The 22,165-nt window shown below is 42.6% G+C and overlaps 1 protein-coding gene across 1 annotated transcript in view; it reads left to right on the forward strand.

Annotated features, from left to right (window-relative positions):
• The window catches only part of GRM4 (glutamate metabotropic receptor 4), a 456,565-nt gene that overhangs the window by 425,007 nt on the left and 9,393 nt on the right, over nucleotides 1-22,165 (forward strand). Inside the window, exon 10 of the mRNA XM_042465970.1 lies at nucleotides 9,774-10,020. Coding sequence (XP_042321904.1) covers nucleotides 9,774-10,020 — 247 coding nt within the window. The remainder of the gene's footprint in view (nucleotides 1-9,773; nucleotides 10,021-22,165) is intronic.

Raw genomic sequence — 22,165 nt, forward strand, 5'->3', positions numbered from 1 at the left:
TGTTATTTATATGCCGCCCAATCATTGGGAATTCAGGCGGCTTACAACAGAGGGGATAATAGATGGTTCCCTGTCCTCAGGCTTACAATCTAAAAGACACGACACAAAAGGAGAAGAGAATGGTGAGGGGGGGAGGGGATCAGGTCCAGCATTCTTCTATCCCTCTGAGGCCTGGACCAAGGCAGATGGACTGGAGGGAGGGCTCTTCTTCTTCAGGCTAGCCCTGGTGGAGCTAGTCTGCCTCTCTCTCTCCCTCAAGATGGTGGCTGAAGGAAGGGCTTGTCTTCTTCCAGGCAGGCCTGGTGGATCTAGCCTGCCTCTCTCCCCCCCTCAAGATGGTGGCTGAAGGGAGGCCTTGATTTTCTAGGCAGGCTTTTAGTATAAAAGTGTGTCAAAGGAAAGTGGTATGTTAAAGTCTTCAGTTGTTATAAATTAGCCATTTGGGACTTTGCCCCTTTGGTTTACTATACTGGCTAAAGTTCACAAGAAGAATATTTCAATTTTCCCCAGTGCAGAGCTGATGGCAAAGCTGTCCAACCCTTTCCAGCAATGTCTGCAACTGTTCTCAACCTTCCTGATGGATTCATTGTCACTGACAGTCTGATTGGTGCCTGGCAGGGGGAGATAATGCTGCAGTCATCTTAATATGAATCTCCTTTTCTAAGCAATGCAATTAGCAATTTGTCGTCCCCCTTTAGTGAAGAGGATGAGATAATGGAGGTGAGGTAGATTGTCTGGCATGAAGAGGTTTGTTGGGACTCATCTGTGTCTGTCAGGGCATTTTGCAGAATGATAAGAAACCTAAGTAGATGACTTTCCCAAGGCTAATCAGTCAGTGGTGACTGGTGGTTTCCATTTCAGTGGGGAGATGACTCTGCTCTGGGTGCTAATCTGAACTGCCGAATACACTGTGTTGATCCATGTCCCTCCACTAGGCTCAACTCTAAAATCCTGAACAGGTTCACCATCCCATGGACATAAGAAGCCAAAAACTGTCACTGTCACCAGCATTTTTCACCTCTGACAAATCTGCTGAACCAATGACACTATCAAATAGAGACATTCCAGTATGTAGTCATTCTGGTAGAAGATATCTGTTATAGTTTCTAGCTTTATCCTGAAGACAAAGCCACGGACAGCTCTGTGGATTGCCAACATGAAAACAAAAGAAGGAACTTTTGAAAATGCAGGCTCCCTTATCAGAAGTCAGACACCCCATTACTCAGATAGCAACTGTCAAACCAGTGATGGAGAATGCACAGCCTAGCCATTCTCTGTATGGCCCTTATCAGCTTTGTGAAGCACTCTATGTATTTTGTAGGGGAGGTGGTTGGGCAGAAAGAATTAATCTAATCCACTGAAATATAGATATACAGTATGTGTGAATACATATTCTGAACTAGGAGAAGATGAAAGGCTCAGTCTGGCCACATATTTGCATCATTGGTGTGTGTCTGTGTGTGTGTGTGGGTAGGTGGGTGTGTGTGTATGAAGGAGAGAGAGAGAGAGAGAGAGAAACCAAAGCACAGACAGACAGACAGACAGAGAGCAACCCTACCTATTGACTTGGCTTGATAATGGTGTGTCAATAGCAGCAAGCTGTAGCATACAAGGAGAAGAAAGGAAAGGAAATCCCTCTCTCTTCTGATGGTGATTAGTGGTTCCAATGTTTGTGGGACAGAGAATCTACTCCACCTTGTTGTTTGAATTTTAACACAGCTGTCCAAGGTGTTGAACCCTAATATAACATGTGTAGCATCTTGCACAGTTAAGTCCTGGAGTGGATTCTACACCTCATTGACATGGAAGCTACCCACTGCATGCTATCCCTCTCACACCTGGTGTACCATCATACAGTATTCAGTTGTGCCAGGGAGAACTATTTTTTTCTTCCCAAGGGCTATGAGATTGAAAAGCTTTTGACAAGAAAATCCCATGATAGAGTCACCTTAGGGTCGCCATAAGTTGGAAATGACTTGAAGGCACACAACAGCAATGGCAGCACACACACACACAAATCTCCCACAGAGATTACATGCAGGGGCCACTAATTGAATGTGCAGCAGGACAGTCAGGTAAGGGAGAGCAGAGTAGTTGTCCTCTCTTTTCTCTTTGTGTTTGCTGTCAGTGGAAGACCAACCCAGTGAATGGAATGGGGAGGAAGAAGGAAAGGCCTGTGGAGCATTGCTGGAAAAGACAAAGAACTGTTTAAAAATTGCCTGGAGGGTTCACTGTGCTTTCCTGATATTTGAGATAGTCTTTACAAGATCCTGAGATTCCTATTGTCAGGTCTGGATATGTGAGCCAGTGACATCATCACTTGTCACAGAGAATGGGGGGAGAAGCTGTACTAACTGAAATCCTCTCTGTTTTTTATTGTGATAAAAGGTAATAAATGAACATAAGTAAAAGCAAAAGTAATAAGTAAAAGTACACAAGGCATGTGATTCAAATTGATAGCCTTCTGTTTTAGGAGACTCTCCCTAGGATTCTGGTTTTATAATTTCAAAGTCTGTCTTCTATCCTAGAACCCCACTGTTTTTGAGAGTGCCCAAATATACTTAAGTCAACATGAGAAAAATGAAGCGCTCCATGTAATCTGGACTGCTAAATGCAAAGGACCATTTCACAGAAAATGTTTTAATGTGATTATATGCTCTACCATGCAGTCACACTGATTGTGTGATGCTATCAGTAACAACATTAGCATTTGTACAGTGCATATTTGCTAATATCAGCAACAGTGCCTGCTGTTATTCATTCTGGTTGGGGGATTCAAGGGTTTCTAATCCAAAAAAATAACTTTTCCAAGCCCTAATATTTAATCATCTGGTGTAAGATATAGTTCCTACTTTGTACACACACACACCACCATGCTTGTCTTATGTTTTGTGACTTCCGTGAATCTTTATACTTTGTTGTCTGCTTACACTTCAGCACTAGCAGCAGACTGGCAAGATACAGTAAAAGTGATACACACTGAATGTCACATTTGCTCATACCTCCTAATAACAGTTCATGAAGACTCTAGCAAGGAGTCTGAAAAGGTTATCAAAGTGTGTCTCCTGAAAAGATAAGGAAAACAAGGAAGAGTAACATGGACAGATTTCAGGGAGAGAGCAGGGGAGCCTGAGAGTTCCACCAAAGGGAACAGTTGCTGCTAAGCCTTGGAGCAGGCATGTAGTCATAGTGGGAGACTCCTTGCTGAGAGGTACAGAAGCAGTGATTTGTAGGCCTGACAAGATGTTTCAGGATGTGTGTTGTCTCCCTGGGGCAAAGATCCATGATGTGACAGAGAGGCTGACAAGACTGGTCAAGCCTACTGACCAATACCCATTCCTTTTGGTCCATGCTGGAACCAATGATACTGCAAGACATCATAAGGGATTACGAGGCTCAGGTAGGAAGCTGAAAGAAATGGATGCACAAGTTGTCATCTCGTCACTTCTGCCAGTCGAATGGCATGGTCCAGGAAGGGAGAGGAAAATAGCAGATGAAAGCAACTGGCTCCGCAGATGGTGCCGTCAAGAACGATTTGGATTCTTTGATCATGGGCTTCGGTTCTATGAGGGGGGACTACTGGCAAGCGACAGGTTGCATCTCACACCAGTTGGCAGAAACGTTTTTGACAACAGTCTCAAGATTTTGATCAGGAGGGCTTTAAATTGAGTTATGTGGGGGATGGAGACAGTATTCTGGAAGGCAAAAGGGCTGGACAAAATAGCTAAACTGTCATAGAGGGAACAAGGTAAATAGTACAAGTACCCAACAGTGGGGGGCAAAAAAACTTGCACAGGCAGCAAGTAAAGGGGACACATGTTCTTTGATGTCTCTACACCAATGCACAGAGCATGGGAAATAAGCAAGATGAAGTTGAACTCCTAGTACAACAAAGCAAATATGATATAATAGGTATCACTGACACCTGGTGGGATGAGATATTTACACCAGTGAAAAGATCCAGGACATCAATACTGGAAGCCAAGTGGAGAGCGTCTGGATAAAAATTAAAGGGGAGGGAAACAACAAGGATGTTATGGTGGGAGTCTACTTCAGACTTCCAAGTCAGATGGAGGAACTGGATCATGCCTTTCTAGAACAGATGACTGCACATTCAGAAAAGAGAGTATTAAAAGAACTGGCAAATGTAATATCAGAGCTATTGGTAATAATCTTTGAGAACTCCTGGAGAACAGGAGAAGTCCCAGCAGACTGGAGGAGAGCAAACGTTGTCCCCATCTTCAAAAAGGGAATAAATAGGATCCCAACAATTATCGTCCAGTTAGTCTGACATTAATACCAGGAAAGATTCTAGAGCAGATCTTTAAACAGAGAGTCTGTGAACATCTAGAAAGCAAGGCCATAATCACAAAAAGTCAACAGAGAAAGAAGTCATACCAGACAAATCTAATCTCTTTTTCTGATAAAATTACCAGCTTGTTAGATGATAGGTATGCCGTGGATATAGTATATCTTAATTTCAGTAAGGCCTTTGACAAGGTTTGTCATGACATTCTTGCAAACAAGCTTGTAAAATGTGGGCTAGACAAGGTAACTGCTACATGGATTTGTAACTGGTTCACCGGCCAAACCCAAAGGGTGCTCAACAATGGCTCCTTTTCATCCTGGAGAGAAGTGACTAGTGGGGTTCCACAGGGTTCTGTCCTGGGCCCAGTGCTATTCAACATCTTTATCAATGACTTGGATGACAGAATTGGGGGTATACTTATTACATTTGCAGATGACACCAAATTAGGAGGAGTAGATGATACCCTAGAGGACAGGATCAAAATTCAAAATGACCTGAATAGACTAGGAAGCTGGGCCAAAGCTAACAAAATGAAATTCAACACGGAGAAATGTAAGGTACTGCACTTAGGGCGGAAAAATGAAATGCACAGATATAGGATGAGGGACACATGGCTGAACGAGACTACATGTGAGAGGGATCTAGGAGTCCAAATAGACCACAAGTTGAACATGAGTCAACAGTGTAATGTGGCAGCTAAAAAAGCCAATGCAATTTTAGGCTGCATAAATAACAGTATAGTGTCTAGAACAAGAGAAGTAATAGTGCCACTGTATTCTGCTTTGGTCAGGCCCCACCTGGAATTTTGTGTCCAGTTCTGGGTACCACAGTTCAAACAAGATGTTGAGAAACTGGAACGTGGCCAAAGGAGGACGACTAAAATGGTCAAGGGTCTGGAAACCATGCCCTTTTAGGAACAACTTAGGGAGCTGGGGATGTATAGCCTGGTGAAGAGAAAGTTAAGAGGAGATATGATAGCCCTGTTTAAATATTTGAAGGGATGTCATATTGAGGAGGGATCAAGCTTGTTTTCTGCTGCTCCAGAGACTAGGACCCGGAACAATGGATGCAAGCTACAGGAAAAGAGATTCTACCTTGACATTAGGAGGAACTTCCTGACAATGAGGGCTGTTCGACAGTGGAACAAACTCCCTCAGAGAGTGATGGAATCTCCCTCCTTGGAACTCTTTAAACAGAGGCTGGATCGCCATCTGTCGGGTATGCTTTGATTGACAGTTCCTGCATGGCAGGGGGTTGGACTGGATGGCCCTTGTGGTCTCTTCCAACTCTCCGATTCTATGATTCTATAAGGATGGGTTGGGAAATGTTTAACTCTTATCTGGTATACATAGAAACTGGTTCTCAGCAACATTTAATGGTCCATCTACTATAGCTGCCTATTAAAAATACCTCTGGATCTCTGGATTGCTACCTTTATGAGTTTTTAAAAGTTAAATACGCATTAATAAATAGTTTATATTTAGGTTTAAATATAAAAAGCCCACACCTAAGGAAGTGTTTCTTAACTTTTGTGGGGCTGGTCACTGACCTCTTTTGGAATCTGATAAAAGCAATTGCTTTTTCATCTTCCAATTTATTTCATTTTTAAATGAATTTATATCCGACCTTTCTACCAACACAGGTAGCAATCCAAAGTAGCAGGAAGGAAATCAAAGATAAAGAAATTGCGACAATTCATGGATTCCCTGAAGCCCATTCCTTGTGCCCATGGACCACAGGTTATTGTCCTAATCAGTAGCAGGAAATAATTCTCTAGAACAATCTTCCTTAATTTGATTGTCTCCTGATGTTTTAGACTTACACTACCAGCATTCCTAACTATTAGTTACATAGGATGGTTCTGATGGAAGTTAGAGTCAAAAACATCTAGAGGAGCCCAGGTTGGAGAAGGTGTTTCTTGAAGTTAGTCTGTTGGTTAGGAATATGTGGCCCTTAAACTGCTGGACTGTAATCCCCATAAACTCTGACCAGCATAGTCAACTCTTGGGATTTGGAGTCTTACAAGTTCTGAAGGACCAAACTTTGCTGAACCCTGGGAATCTGACATTTGGTAAGCACTTTTATTGCTTCCACACATCAGCACTAAATGACCACAGTAAAGATCTGAAAGACCTGTATCACATTATGTAGGCCTTTGGAAATTTAGGGGAAGGGTCATGATTTGTATCTTTCTGGATCCTATTACATTCCATCCCGCTCCCACAAGTGTGTAAAAATACTTTATACCTGAGGACATATTCTCATTCTATACTGCATCCAAAAAAGTGGATTTATATCCACAAAAGCTCATGCAAAAAGAAGACCCAGGTGCCTTCTGGACAGGCCCTATGGGGCGCTGTCGTTACGCGCGAGGGGCGGCACTTCCTGACATGCCTTGCCCCTCACTCGTAACGACTATGTCAAAATGGCGACGCCGCATACAGATGGGCACCGCCATTTTGATGTCACAGACGTGCAGCATCTGGACGTCGCGCACCAGAAGTGGCACCGCGAGTGCGCGCCTCACACCTTTGCGGCGCCTCTTCCGGGGCGCAGGAAGAAGTGCCATTTTGGCGCTTCTTTGTTGCTGTGCCTGGGAAACACGCGGTTTGGCTGTAACACGCCCCAGTTAGTCTTAAAGGTGATGTCACATCCCCCCCCCCCCCCGCTTCCTTTCTTCTTTTTATGCAGTATGATGCTAGTAAGGGTAATGCTAGGTATGATAAATTAAGATGAGGGCAAATGGACATTTGCATAATCTGTCATGATAAGTTACCCCTATAATTGTAGCAAGGACAGAACAAGTCACGTGTTGGCTTGTTTAATGAAATCTCAGTTTATAAAGCTATCTTTGCATAAACCCACACAGTTGTAAATTCAAATATGCCTTACAAAGCTGTCTGGCACTTTCTTGTTTCAGTTTTAAGAAGTGCCCATGATGAAAATGGGTAAAGGAGGTCTGTTGTCATTTTCAGAATGGATCTTGAATCTACCAAAGTGTAATCTTTTTCCTATTTTTAAAATGTTTACACTTCCTGGAATGGAACTGAGAAGTAGCCTTATAGCATCAAACCAAGAATATGAAACAAACCTTTAAAAATGTTTACACTTCCTGGAATGGAACTGAGAAATAATCTTACAGGATCAAGCCAAGGAAATGAAACAGAAAATGTACATTTGTAATACGTTATAGCTCACAAATCTACTTAGCCCCTTCTTTTTACCCACCTTCTTTTATTTTACCTGGAACAGTCTCTCTGTCTTAGTAGTGGTTGATGACTACAACTCCAAAATAAGAGGGCAGATGGTGTTTCTGCAAAGTGCTGCTAATTTCCGTTGTTATTTTCAATCAAATTGACTTCAACTTATGTTGATGACAAAGTGCTAGTCTGAATGTTTAAAATACTCCTCATTCAAGTTTAGTAGAATGAGATCCAGCCACATGCGATTCACCTGAGTTTGGGCTTTTTGCACACAGACACAAACAAACTCCTTAAACTTTGTAAAGAAAAAAAAGGCTTCATGATTTTTACCAGAATTCTTAGAAATGCACTTTATCGCATGTGTTGCTTCACATGCATTTGGATGGCTGCTCATTTTTGGTGGAGGGAGAGCGAATAGATGTGAATTTGTACATGAAAGTGAAGGCAATTAACTGTCATGAACGTGCAAAATGGGCATAGCACACTTAGGTCTAGACTAGCCCTGCTCAGGTTTGCAAATTAAGGGTTGTGAGGCTTTATTGATTTAATCCATCCTTCTGAAGTGTGGTCTTCTTCTTTTCCCCATAGCCAGGGCTAATTTACTTAGGGGTAAAAGATGGGAAATAGGAATATCTATGATCCTTTAAGTTCCATCCCTATGCCCTTCTTTGCAAAATATAGGCTGGATCTAGAATGTTAGTAAAGGCAAATAATATGAAATAAGATGTAGAACTGTGTGTGTCACTGCTCATTGAATGTTAATGTTTGATTAAGCTAATGATTAAAGGGGAAGAGAGGGTAAAAATATCTAGGACTGAATAAAAAGGCTGACTTGTCATTTGGGGTGTCAAAGGATCACCCAGCCCTGCCACCTCTCTGTGATTGGACAAAATGAAGAGTTTCCTTTCCTGGCACTATCTGATTTACACATCCCCCATTTCTTAGATGCCTGCCAGGTCCTTTCCATAGAAAAATGGATTATTCTACAGTCAGATTAATGGGCTTTCATTTTGCAAAACATCTGTCACCGTTAGTCCTGGACAGTGAGCGTGAAATTAGTTTTGACTGCAGAAAGGCTACGTCGGTGTGTAATATGTGACTAACATTACAACGGCTCAGGAGGCAAGCTGGTGAATGAGAATTACCTGTTGAATGCAGAAAGCACTTCTGCATAGAGAGAGGAAGGGCAATATGGGGCATCCAAAGGAAAGATATAAGGAGTGAGAAGGACTTTCCACTTATGTGTATGTTGCCTGTTCATATCAGTGTGGTCATAATGTATCTCACCTCCTTGTTTGCCGACAGTACACAGAACCAATAAAAGACAATATGGGGAATCCAAAGGAAAGGTATAAGGAGTGAGAAGGGCTTTCCACATATGTGTATGTTGCCTGTTCATATCAGCGAGATCATAATGTATCTCACCCTCTTGTTGGCCGATAGTACATAGAACCAATAAAAGAGTCAAGAAAAAGAGATGAGGAGACAATATACAGAAATGCATGTGATAGTTGTTTTTGCTGAGATATCTGAGTAGGAGGGGGTAAGCAAAGATACAATACAGCCAAGATGCACTTAAGATTGCAACCTTCTATTTAATCTAATGCATTAATTAATCAATTTAAAATATTTAATATTTAATTATTTAATTATTAATCCAATATGTAGTGCTTAATTTTACCAATGGAGAATTGAATGTATTTAAAAAAATTATAATGCTGCACAGTTGGAGAATCCAAAGTCTGTCTGGTGACTTGCAAATGGTCTTCATATTTAAATTGGCAAGGGTGATAGGAATTTATTTAGTCAATATCTACTTATGTATTTACTGAAATTATCTGTATCTTATTTTTCCTCCAGAGAACTCAAAGCAGCTAACAACAGTATGACATAGTAACCATTTTAAAACAATCCTAAAATATTATAATAAAATCAAGGCTCTCAGTACAGTGCCCAAGGGTGTAACTGAACCTACAAGACTATAATGAGATGCTTATTAGTTTGTTTTTGCTTATTTAGGTGAATAGAGCAATCAGTTGAGGTTCATATCATGGTATCCATCTGTGGGAGACATATTTTTTAGTGTTAATAGACAAACTAATCATTCTTCCACTCAGAGTAATAGTTCCATGTTATTTTCTGTCCTCATTTTGCTCAAGGCAATAATTCCAGTTCTGGGGAGAAGAAAGAAATATGTAAGCAGTTTTTATGCTTTAACGTATCAGGTTTCCAAATGGATTCTGGTTCCTTGTGTCTTTCAGATGTATATTCAGACCACAACATTGACTATCTCGGTGAGCCTAAGCGCCTCTGTCTCTTTGGGTATGCTCTACATGCCCAAGGTCTACATCATCCTCTTCCACCCAGAGCAGAATGTGCCCAAACGAAAGCGCAGCCTCAAGGCAGTTGTGACAGCAGCCACAATGTCCAACAAATTCACTCAGAAAGGAAGCTTCCGACCCAATGGAGAGGCCAAATCAGAACTGTGTGAAAATCTGGAAACACAAGGTAAACGCTTCTGAACCCAACTGACTCCATGTTTTTTTCCAGACCCAGAAAGAAGAGTTTAGAATACTGTATGCTGAAATGTGTCAGACTATATATATACACACACACACACACACACACACACACACACACACATACCCTGGTCAGATTCTAGTATGTATCTTGAAACATTGGTTTCACTCTTTGTTATTTGCAAGCAGATGTTTTTCATAGTTTTTTGTGGGTTTTTCGGGCTATGTGGCCATGTTCTAGAAGAGTTTCTTCCTGATGTTTTGCCAGCATCTGTGGCTGGCATCTTCAGAGAATGCTTGCCTGAAAAAAGTTGTGTGTGTGTGTGTGTGTGTGTGTGTGTGTGTGTGTATACACACACACATATACTGTGTGAACCTGGGAATGCAGGAGTGATTTCCATGTGTATTGTTCTGTGCTGATGGCAGGCCTCAGGCTGGGAGGCTAATGCAAAAGAGGATTCGTGTCTGCTAATTGGTGATCACTATCTGCTGGGAAAGCCCCTGACCCTGAGTGGTTTCCCTTTGCGTCCTGACATGGTAGTGGGAAGCCACTGAAATTCACAAACATCTGGATAATTTCAACCTGAAAGAAGAAACCCTTAAAGTGAAAAAAAATTGGCTACTAGTCCTGAAGAATAGCAAAATGAGGACTCAGCAAATGCAAATGGGAAACCACTCAGAGTCAGGGGCTTTCCCAGCAGATAATGATCACCAATTAGCCAACACTAATCCTCTTTTGCATTAGCCTCCAAGCCTGAGGCCTGCCATCAGCACAGAACAATACACATGCAAATCACTCTTGCATTCCCAGGCTCACACAGTATATATATACCCAACTTTTTCCAGGCAAGCATTCTCTGAAGATGCCGGCCACAGATGCTGGCGAAATGTCAGGAAGAAATTCTTCTAGAACATGGCCACGTAGCCCGAAAAACCCACAAAAAACTATGGATGCCAGTCATGAATGCTTTCGGCTTCACAGATGTTTTTCAGTTCTTTTGTTTCCTAATCTACTTTAGATGGACCAATTTTTTCAGCTGCCAATTGTAGAAGTAGTGACACTTTGGCAGATGGAAATGGTTGTGGGCACTACAGCAGTGGAGGCAGAAATGGCACAGGAGATCATCTCTTGACAATTTACTCGCTAGTTTCTGTAGGTGAAACCCGCCCCCCCAATCGCCCCAGTTTGGGTTCATGAATGGAGGAATTAATGAATGGAGGGTAGTAGGTTGTTTAAAAACATGCCAGTCATATATCAACTTTTAAACTGAGGAATCTGGAACTGAAATAAATATGTACCTTACAATTTATAGCAGTTTTGGAAAATCTTCACCACCTTCAGAAATAGTTTATCCCACTGTAAACAACTGTTACCATCAGGAAGTTTTTCCTAATGCTTAGTCAGAAGCTCCTTTCTTTGCATTTGGATCCATTGGTTTTGGTCCTGTTTTCTGGAGACAAGGGGGAAAAATCTCATTCTGTTTATCACGTGACAGCACTTTAGATATTTTAAGATGGCTATCAAATTTCCCCTCAGTCTTCTTTTTATTGGACTAAATCTACCCAGCTGTCTCTGCCATTTTGGATGAGGCTTGGTTGCCAGTCCCTTGACATCTAGCTGACCTCATGAAAAGCTGCATTCCTGCTTTCCTTGGGGAAACAAAAGGATTGCCATGAGCTAAGCAATAATTAAAATGTAACATGCCATTTAACATTAAACACAGGACAAATAAATGTAATTGTTAAAATACAGTGCGCCCTTGCCATTCTGGACTCCTCTGTGTAAGACAAATAACGTGTATGTTTGAGCCCCATTGAAAATAATGGGGCTCGTGCATGACATGTGGGGTGGCGTGTGTGCCATGGGCATGCACACCATTGCAACTCTGTTGGTACAGCTTGGGCGCACTGTATAGGCATTAAACATTGACCAAGATCCTGGATCAGAGAGACATTTCATTAAGTTGTGATGGGCAGAAATATATAGTATCTCATCTCTCCTATCATCACATCTTTTGCCTCCTGGAGATACCCAGCCCCCCCTTCAAAATAGAGGTCCCTGAAGATGACACCACTGGTGTACATCAAGCTATTGGAGCATAGTTGGATGCTTTTGTGCTTCCTCCACTCCACACTCCCCACCAGCAAGTAAGGGGCATGTTGAGCAGGGGGTTGCAACAAGGAAAATATTGGTTTGGGGAAGATCTTGGTTATTGCCCAGGTAGATAATTCTGGTGCCCATAAGAACCAAAAAATGACTTACACTTGCATACATCACTAATGGGATGCTAAGCTGGAAACCTTTGGTGCACTGTGCTAGAGGTCCTACTTGGCAAGGAACGCTTTAAAAATCTTCCAGTTCTGAGTTGCCTGTTTCTCAAGTGTCTTTCCTCCTTCACAACCTCTGTCCCCACATTGCTTTTTTTCCTGCCTGCCACTGCCTATGTGCTTTTGCTGATATAGCACACTAACAGGGTTGCAAATTGTGTAGCATTAGACCCTTGTAACTTCGATGTATGATGCAGCACAGGCTGCCGACCCTAGAAGGAACAGAAGGGGGGAAAAGGCATATTCCCCCTCCTCCAAAAAATCTGTTTCCATGGCAATCATACCCTTTCTTCCCTGGGATGAGAACCCTTATGAAATACAACATTGCTTAGAAGAATAGCTAACCCAGCATGGCCTGGAATATTCAGAAGTGCCAATTACCTAAAACTCCCATCACTTTCAGTGGAAGCTGTGGGGTGCATGGACTCTGAAGATTGGCACTCAGTACAAAAACATAGGCACATGCCTCACAAACCTTCTGTTGAATTTAGCACAACTAAAATAGGTCCTTTTAACAATTATATTTCCATACTCAGCCTCACTTGACCCTGGCAGTAGAAAATTGAATACTAGGAATAGATTTGTCTGCAGTGGTTAGATTGTACCAGGTAGGGTACAATTCTGGTAGGGCAGATGTGCATGTTCTCCTCCAGTTCTCCCTGACATGCCCCTGTGTAGTTGCATCGTGGGTCATAGAAGTATTAGCTCCAAAGGGAGGGGGCCAATATGGTTTTGCATTTTGAACAGCAATCCACGTTTATGTCTAGCCATGAAGGGATACTTGGACTGATAGATGCTTAAATGCCACAAGTGGGATTCTAGGAACTGTACTACAAAAACAGGAACTAGTAGTGTCTCAATGCTTTCCCACCCATCTGTCTGTTTATTCACCTATTTGTTTGTTTATCTCCTATTGTGCCTTTCTCCCAGTGAGCTCCAGGTGGTGTGCATGGCTCCCCCACCCATTTGTCTTCACAACAGTCTTATGAGATAGATCAGGCTTAGAGAGAGAAATGACAACCCAGATGTTATCATATGCCAAATATCTTACTGTAGTCTTTGTATTGTAGCCTCTCTTTGAAAGCACAGGAAAATTCTTTCATTCAGATTTGGAAACAAGTTTACTTCCTACCCTCATGAGCTGTTCTCCCCCCCCCCCCCCCAATTTAGGAAATAACATGGTTTATTCCAAACTAAGCCCCGTTTGGATATTATCACATTCCAGGTAGTATCAGTGGCAGTATGTTGAGGTCTGATGCCTGCCTCAACCTACATGTACACCTCTAGGTTTCTTCCCTCTCTTTCCTATCCATTTGACAGGCCTTTCTTCTTACATATCTTTTTCTTCCATACCATCACATTATGTACTGTTAGCACCACTGGTACTTTGGGGGAAGGGAGGGATGTTTCTCTCTCTCCTCACTTCTGGCACTCAGAGACCAGCAATGAACATAAACATTATGAAAGTCCTCTATTTCTGTGCTGTGAAGCAACCGATTTGGTAACAGCATTAGAGTATGTATTTTGCTATGTGAGCATAATTCAGGTTGACTTTCAGTATGAATTACCTTATGCACTCCTTTTCATAGTTGTATCTTCATACAGTATTTGGAGAAGCTACTCTTTTTGTAATCCAAAAAGGGGCTAACAAAGCTGTGATGTATTGCCATTCACTAAAATGTTATCAGGGATTTTTGCCTCCCACACCACAGCTGCTTGCTGATAATATGGCTGATCCAATGGTAGATTTCTTCCCTTCAATTTACATTTTAACCTTCACCTTAATTTTTAACAAAAAGTCCACTATGAGGCAAAGGACTTAGATGATCTTGCATTGTAACTTTGTCCTCCCCAAAAAGAGGGGGGGGGTAGGACAACTCATTCTTTCTTCACCTCTGCCTTCTATCAGATGCCTCTTTTCTTTTCATCCTTTTGAGATCCTTGTCAGGAGACTATTAACATTTGAAGGATGGAGGAAACCTAGTGCTGCTGTTTGTGCTGTCTCAGGTTCCTGCAGGGGCCATGCTACTGATCTGCTTGCGACTGCAGGCACTGGAGGGAACTAGCTAAAGACAGTACAACATTAGAGGCCTCCAATTTCTCTTTTCCCAGAGCTACTGGCAGCCATGGAAAGAACCTCCAAGGAAAACAAGGGGAAACTTTTTCAGATCTTTTACAAGAAGAAAAAGATTGTAGTCTCACTGTCCATGAGCACTGCTGGTGCAAACCCAATGATATGATTTTCTCTATAGTATTCAAACTGTGAGAAGGAGAAAGGTTGTCCAGTGCCTTTATACTGTTTCAAGAGGTGCATGTCCTCTGGCATAATCCTCCATGCTTGTCCCTCTCTTATATTTCCCTCTAGCTTCCCCGCCAGTGTCCTGGTGGGTTTCTATTTAATCGGATTATGAGTCACCTGTCTCAGTAGGCTTGCCTTTACAATGTACTTTGAGATCTTAAGATGAAAGGTGCTAGGTGCCTGTAAATTGCTGTTATGGTTACAAAAGCTTCTTGACTATGGCCTGATTTTGCTGGTTTTATATGTGAGGTTCTGTCTGTGTCTTTCTTTGACCTGTGCTGAAAACACTTCTGAATCAAAAGAAACTGATAACAGGTAAAATACTGCTATCCTTAAAAAAAAAAAAAACTGTACTAGCAAAGAAATGTCAGCACAGACAGGAAGGCAAAGGAAAAACTCAGATGTGCTCAAAAGTAATTTATTGTCCAATATATTTTGAGTATTGAAACTTTTCCTTTGGAATGTCAGCTTCAGAGAGGCTGAAACTGTTGAACACTTTAATATGCTTAAATAAAAAAATAATAAAATAAATAAACCTTTTTTTTATCCCGCTTTTCTGTGACAAGACAATCAAAGTGGCTCACAACATATTAAAATATCCACATTCACAAATCCCCCCCCCCCCTTAAAACAGGATTCAGGAAAGGCCTGCTGGAAGAGATTCATCATGACTGCTTTTTTAAAGCTATCTAAGCTGGCAATTTGACGGATCTCGTCCGGCAGGCCGTTCCATAGTTTGGGAGCAATTGCATAGAAGGCCCTCTGGGAGGTAGCAGTTAGTCTGCTTTTTAAAGGCTGCAATAGATTCCTCTCAGATGACCTGAGTGCACGGGGCAGATTATATGGGAGCAGGCGATCCCTCAAATAGGTTGGACTCAAGCCATGTAGGGCTTTAAAGGTTATAACCAACACCTTGTACTGTGCCTGGAAACTAATAGGCAGCCGGTGAAGAGATTTTAGGACGGGTGTTATTCAGTTGCTCCTAGTTTTTCCGGTGACCAGCCTGGCTGCCATATTTTGCACTAGTTGAAGTTTCCGGACTAGGCACAAGGGTAGCTCCATGTAGAGCGCATTACAGAAATCAAGTCATGAAGTTACCAGTGAATGTACAACAGTTTCTAGGTCCTTTAGGGCGCAGCTGGCATATCAGCCGGCGCTGATAACAGGCGCTCCTGATCGTCGCATTCACTTGGTTCGTCATGTGAAGCGACGGATTTAGGAGCACCCCCAGACTGTGAACACAGTCCTTTGTGGAGAGCATGACCCCATCTAGGACTGGAGGTTGCAGCCCTATACCTGGTTTGGGGACCCCTACTGTAAGTACCTCCGTTTTGTCTGGATTCAGCTTCAGTTTGTTTTTCCTCATCCAGCCCATTACCGCTTCAAGACACTGACTGAGGGGATAAGTGCCATTGTTGTCATAGCTGCTGATCGGGACATGGAGAAATATATTTGGGTGTCATCAGCGTACTGATAACACCCTGCCCCATGTCTGTGAATGATTTCCCCCAGCGGCTTCATATAAATGTTGAATAGCATCGGGGACAGTATGGCACCTTGAGGGACGCCACATTTAAGCTCCATTTTTGAGGAGCAACTGTCCCTGAGCATCACCCTGAGCATCTACCTGGGAGGAAGGACCGGAACCACTGGAGTGCAGTGCCACCGATTCCTAACTCTCCCAGGCATTCCAAGAGGATGTCATGATCTATTGTGTCGAAGGCCACTGAGAGATCTAGAAGCACCAACCGGGTCATGCTTTCTCTGTCAATGCCTAGACGAAGATTGTCAGTCAGAGCAACCATGGCAGTCTCCACCCCATATCCTGTCCTGAAGCCGGTCTGAAATGGGTCTAGATAATCGGTTTCCTCCAAGATGACTTGGAGTTGAAGGGCGACAGCCCTCTCCATCACCTTGCTCAAAAATGGCAGATGGGTTACAGGCCTGTAGTTCTTCATATCCAGGGGGTCCAGGGAAGGTTTTTTCAGGAGCGGTCTAACAACCACCTCTTTTAAGCAAATTGGAACACAACCTTCCCTAAGGGATGCATTGATGACATCTCTAAGAAATGCCATCAATGCATCACCTCCCGGACGGCCAGCCAGGATAGGCAGGGATCAGGGGACATGTCGTCTTCTTCACATTTCCAAGGATCTTGTCCACATCATCGGTATTCACTAACTCAAACCAATCCAGTTTAACCTCAATAACGGGTTTACTGGACACCTCATCAGTTGATTCTGCTGCAATCCTGGCATCCAGGTCGGCTCTTATCTGAGAGATTTTATCTGCAAAGTAGTTGTTAAAAACATCACAGCAGGCTGTTGTTGGGTTAAATAAAGGGTTCTGCACAGGAACCTGTGTCAGTTCCCTTACCACCCTAGAAAGCTCTATTGGATGGGACTCCGCAGACGTGATACGTGCAGAGGAGAAAGATCTCTGCACTTCCTGTATTGCCTCTCTATAGGAACAAAGAAATTTCCTATGACGAGTTCTGTCAGATAAGAGTCGAGTGTCACGCCAGTCGCACTCTAGTCGTTGTCCAACCCGCTTCATTTTCCTCAGATCTTCAGTGTACCATGATTTGTGATTAGGAGTGGGTTGGAAAGGATGCTCGGGAGCAATTGTGTTGAAGACCTTGGCAAGATTGGTATTCCAGGTATTAACCAAAGCTTCGACAGAATCACCAGCATTACCAACCAAGGAACCCTCTAAGGCTTTCTGGAATCCAGTTGATTCCATTAACCTTCGAGGACGGACCATTCTAATGGGTCCTCCACCCCCAACGGGGCAGACTGTGGCTCTTAGTTCAGCCTTGACCAGGAAATGATCCGTCCACGACAGAAATGCGGTGGTACTAGTTACCTCCACCCATGGATATTCTTGCTCAGTACTGAAGACCACATCGAGGGTATGACCTGCACAATTCATTGCCCTGGAGACCAATTGGGATAGGCCCATGCCTGTCATGGAATCCATGAACTTCCGAGCCGCACCTGTTAAACTGCTCTCGAGTGGGATGTTGAAGTCGCCCAGAATTACAAGTCTGGGCAACTCCAACAACAGCTCTGAGACCAGCTATGTCAGCTCGGATAGGGAGTCTGTTAGACAATGGGGTGGGCAGTATACTAACAGAATCCTTATACTATCCCTGGTTTTCAGGCTGAGGTACATACACTCGAAGTGGTCAGTTTTCCGGATAGGTATCTTGATCAAGGTGAGATTATCTCTGTAGACCAGAGCCACTCCACCCCCTCGCCCACTTTCCCTTACCTGCTTAGCCAGAGTTGCTTATTAAAACTGGAGCAGTCTGAAGACTTGGAAATGTATCTGCTTAGATTTGTTGTGTTTTTAAAAAGTGTGTCGACAAAAATTTTGCAAATCAGACATCACAATCTTTCTTCAGTATTTACAGAAAAGCTGAAACATTCATGCTATTTTAATATAGTGGGCAAAGACTTAAGTAGAAGTAGACATGATAGGCTTAAGGTGCTCTGGAACATTAAACTTGTTTTCCTGGTTTAGTATGCAAATAACTTGGAGAACTGAATATACTGTATATAAATATTTTAAGGAAGCAAATGGAAGTGGTTTATGAAAATATATATGATATGAAGAAAGTGGATACAGATAATTCTCCCTTTCAGGTGTGGAGTCACCCAAAGAAATTGGTTGTCAGCAGTTTCAGAGCAGATAAAAGAAAGTATTTCTCCCTACATCACAGAGTTAACTTCTGTCACAGAACTACTCACTGCTGTTGTAGAAATGGATGTTGACTTAGGTCCAAAGTAGTGGTGACACTGAGATGACATCCATGGTATTCAAATCTCCCATCTTTGTTGTTATAATTTTAAAAATCCAAAAAACTGAGTCACAATGCTGGAGTGTGTGTGTATGTGTGATGTTTTTTCCTGGGCTCCCATTCCTACAATTTAAATCCTCCTCATGCTGCAATCACTTTTTCTAAAGGGTAGAGAACCACTCCGCTTTTTCCAGTTTTATGATTACTCTCTGTAACTAAATAGTTCTACTGGGCAAGGATCTAAGCTATATATTTCCCCTAACATACACATTTTTTCCCAATGCTGAATTATGCTTGTGATCAAGAAGTTCCTTCTAATGCTTTACTCCATTAAAACAACTAAGAAGTAACTTTTCCAAGCTCTTCCTTTTGCCATATCCTGCTTGTAGATTTCCCAAAAGCAACTGGCTGACCACAGTTTGGAATAGGATACAAGACTTGATGGACCATTGGTCTGATGTAGCAGGGCTATTTTTGTGTTCTTAAAACACAGAGTAATAATCAGGAAGAGAGCTTATTTGAGCTTATGTAGAAGCCTTTGGTTCTCTGCTTTAGCCCAGGTTTAGTTCTCTGCTCTGTATTCTCATCTGCCTCTTTTAAAGCCTAGGTGAAATGACATTAGTACATTTTTGTTGATGTTATGTGCCTTAGTTTTTGACTAAGGTGACCCTATCACAGGGTTTTCTGGAGCTGAGAGTGTATGACTCAGCCAGAGTCACCCAGTGGGTTCCCATGGCTGAGTGGGGAATCAGACCCCAAACTCCAGAGTTGGAGTCCAGTTCTCAAACCACTACACCATGATGGCTCATTCTAGTACTCACAAGACATGTACTAGTACACATAGTACTTTACAGAGCTTGGAGAAGTTCTTCCTGTTTTTGTAGTACAGTTCCTAGAATCCCACTTGTGGCATTTTCCAGAGCTTGGAAATGTTTGTCCTACTGGTCATGTTGGCTGTGGGATTCAAAGAATTGCAACCCAAGGAAGGAACTTTTTGAAACCCTGGTCTCAGGAGAAGGAGGAGGCAGTCACTGAATCTCTTATTCCTGTGCATGGCAGGGAAAGCCAGTTCATATGGAGAGCTAAGTTGTGGAAAAAGCAATTCTCCCTGGCTGTTTGATGCCCTTGGACTCTCACATGCTTCCCATTTGGAATGCAGCATCTCAGTCCAAATGGAAGCTGGCATGGCTTGTTATACAAACGCTGAGGCATCTTTGGGGAGAGCAGTTGCATTGTTAAGACTGGGGGCAGGAGATGCTATGGAGTTGTCAGCACAGGAAGGAAGGGACATTTTTCACTCTGTCAGTGGCAGGTCACGTATCTTTAAATAAACAAGAGAATAAATAATTTACAGGGCTTGATTGCAGGCAGATTGGCTATGAAAACACTGTGGCTAACAAATAGCACTGTCAGCTCTGATTTCTTATGGCCCATCTAATCGTTATCTGAGGATAACAGTGCCTGAAATCTTCAATAAGGTTCATTTGTCAGGGAGGCATCATTGCAGGTAGAGAAAAACCAACACCATTCAGCTGCTGCTGTCGGCATTAGCCTTGTCAGATAGGGTTGGGGCGATCCCAGGAATATTGGATGGGGAGCAGTGCTGTCAAAAATTAAATAGCATCAGACCTCTCCCTGGGTGACAGGAGTCCATCCCTGCAGTGTTCATTGGTCAGAGAAGAGAAGGGGGCTGGGATTCATTGTAAGGATGAGACTGTAAAAAGACATTGAAGTTGTGACCTGCTTAAAAATACGATGATCTTGCATCTATCGGTGGTCTTCCCAGAATGCCAAAGATAAGAACAAAGAAAATGTTCACCCAGGCTTGTATGCAGCATCTCACAGCATACATGGTGAAATCCTGCAGGCAGGGCTTGAAGGCAAAATCCCTTCCCCCACTATCGTTCTCTAGCATCTAGTATACAGTCTTTTAACATGGAGGTTTTTTGCCCCAATAGGTAACTTTTTCAATCTCTGCTGCTGGTGTATGTATGTGTGTGCCTTCCTGCCTGTCTCTGTGTCTGTATGTCTGTCTATACTGTATGCTTCTCTTTCTCTGGAAACAACTGTCCATGGTTTTACTGTGGCGAATGAGAAAACAAATGTTCTGTATCCACTTTCTCCACCTGCTGTCTTGCCTCTCTCCCTTAAACAGTCTTTATATGAGCTAAACAGTTCTTTAATCTTTCCTTGATTTTATTTGTTGCCCTTTCTGCCCCTTTCCATGCAGCCCTCTTGAATACCTGTCACAAAGAACAGGGAAAAGTCCTTATAGCAGGTTGGCAGTTGGTGTGGAGGGCTGTAAGTGAAGGCAGGGATGTAGCAATGGCAGAGGAGGAGGCAGAATGAGGGCATTATCCCGCCCCGCCCCATACAAATTCTCCCCCTCAGTGGAATCTTTCTTCTGTCTCCTGATTTCTAACATCGAAATAACTTAAAGCTTTAGTTGAAGGTTTAGAATACAAACCAGAATTCACTAAGGTAGCTATGAATGTGTGATCTAGAGTTATGTACTCACAATCCCTACATATTCACTAGTTTAGAGAATGCTTAGAGGGCCATGAAAATCTTCCAGTCCTCACTTATCAGGCAGCAGCTGATGAAAGTGATGGGAACCGGTTCCCCTGTAAATTGGGAAGCACTTGACTGATGTGAGAATTGCAACAGGGATCCTGTTTCTGACTGTTGCACCAGAGACCAGAGGGATGGCTGATGTCCAGTAAGTGAGGACTGGGAGGAGGGAGATCGGACACTACTTAGCTCCATGACTAAGGTGGATGTGTAGCTAAGTAATGATGCAGTACTGCAGACACAGTCAGGCATACAAAGAAAAGAGGCAGGAAAGCTTACCAATGTGAACACAGCACAATATGAGAACTCTAGGTGTGTGTAGTTTTCAATGATTTCTGCAGTGCTAGAAATTTGGAGACTGAAGGAAAATTTGATTGGGGTGCCAAAATTCTTATACAGGGCAACAATGCCCACATTACCCTGTAGGTCAGGGTCAAGTGCTCTAGCAATCATCCACTAACTGCTGTAATACTGGATTTAAATGTCTCTTAGTGTTTCTCACCCTGCTTTCAATAATAATAATAATAAAATAATAATAATCATAATAATAATAATAATAAATAATTTACAAATTCTTTGATAAAATTACCAGCTTGTAGATGAAGGGAATGCTGTGGATATAGTATCTTGATTTCAGTAAGGCCTTTGACAAAGTTCCCCATGACATTCTTGCAAACAAGCTTGTAAAATGTGGGCTAGACAAAGGAACTGTAAATGGATCTGTAATTGGTTGACCGGCCGAACCAAAGGGTGCTCAACAATGGCTCCTTTTCATCCTGGAGAAAAGTGACCAGTGGGGTCCCACAGGGCTCTGTCCTGGGCCCAGTGCTATTCAACACTTTATCAATGACCTGGATGACAGAATTGGAAGCCTACTTATCAAATTTGCAGATGATACCAAATTAGGGGGAATAGCTAATACCCCAGAGGACAGGATCAAGATTCAAAATGACCTGAATAGACTAGAAAGCTGGGCCAAAGCTAACAAATGAAATTCAACATGGAGAAATGTAAGGTATTGCACTTAGGGCGGAAAAATAAAAGCACAGATATAGGAGGGGTGACACCTGGCGGAATGAACTACGTGTGAAAGGGATCTAGGAGTCCAGAGACCACAAGTTGACATGAGTGAAC

Source organism: Sceloporus undulatus, chromosome 4 (assembly GCF_019175285.1).
Source record: "Sceloporus undulatus isolate JIND9_A2432 ecotype Alabama chromosome 4, SceUnd_v1.1, whole genome shotgun sequence".
Taxonomy (NCBI): domain Eukaryota; kingdom Metazoa; phylum Chordata; class Lepidosauria; order Squamata; family Phrynosomatidae; genus Sceloporus; species Sceloporus undulatus.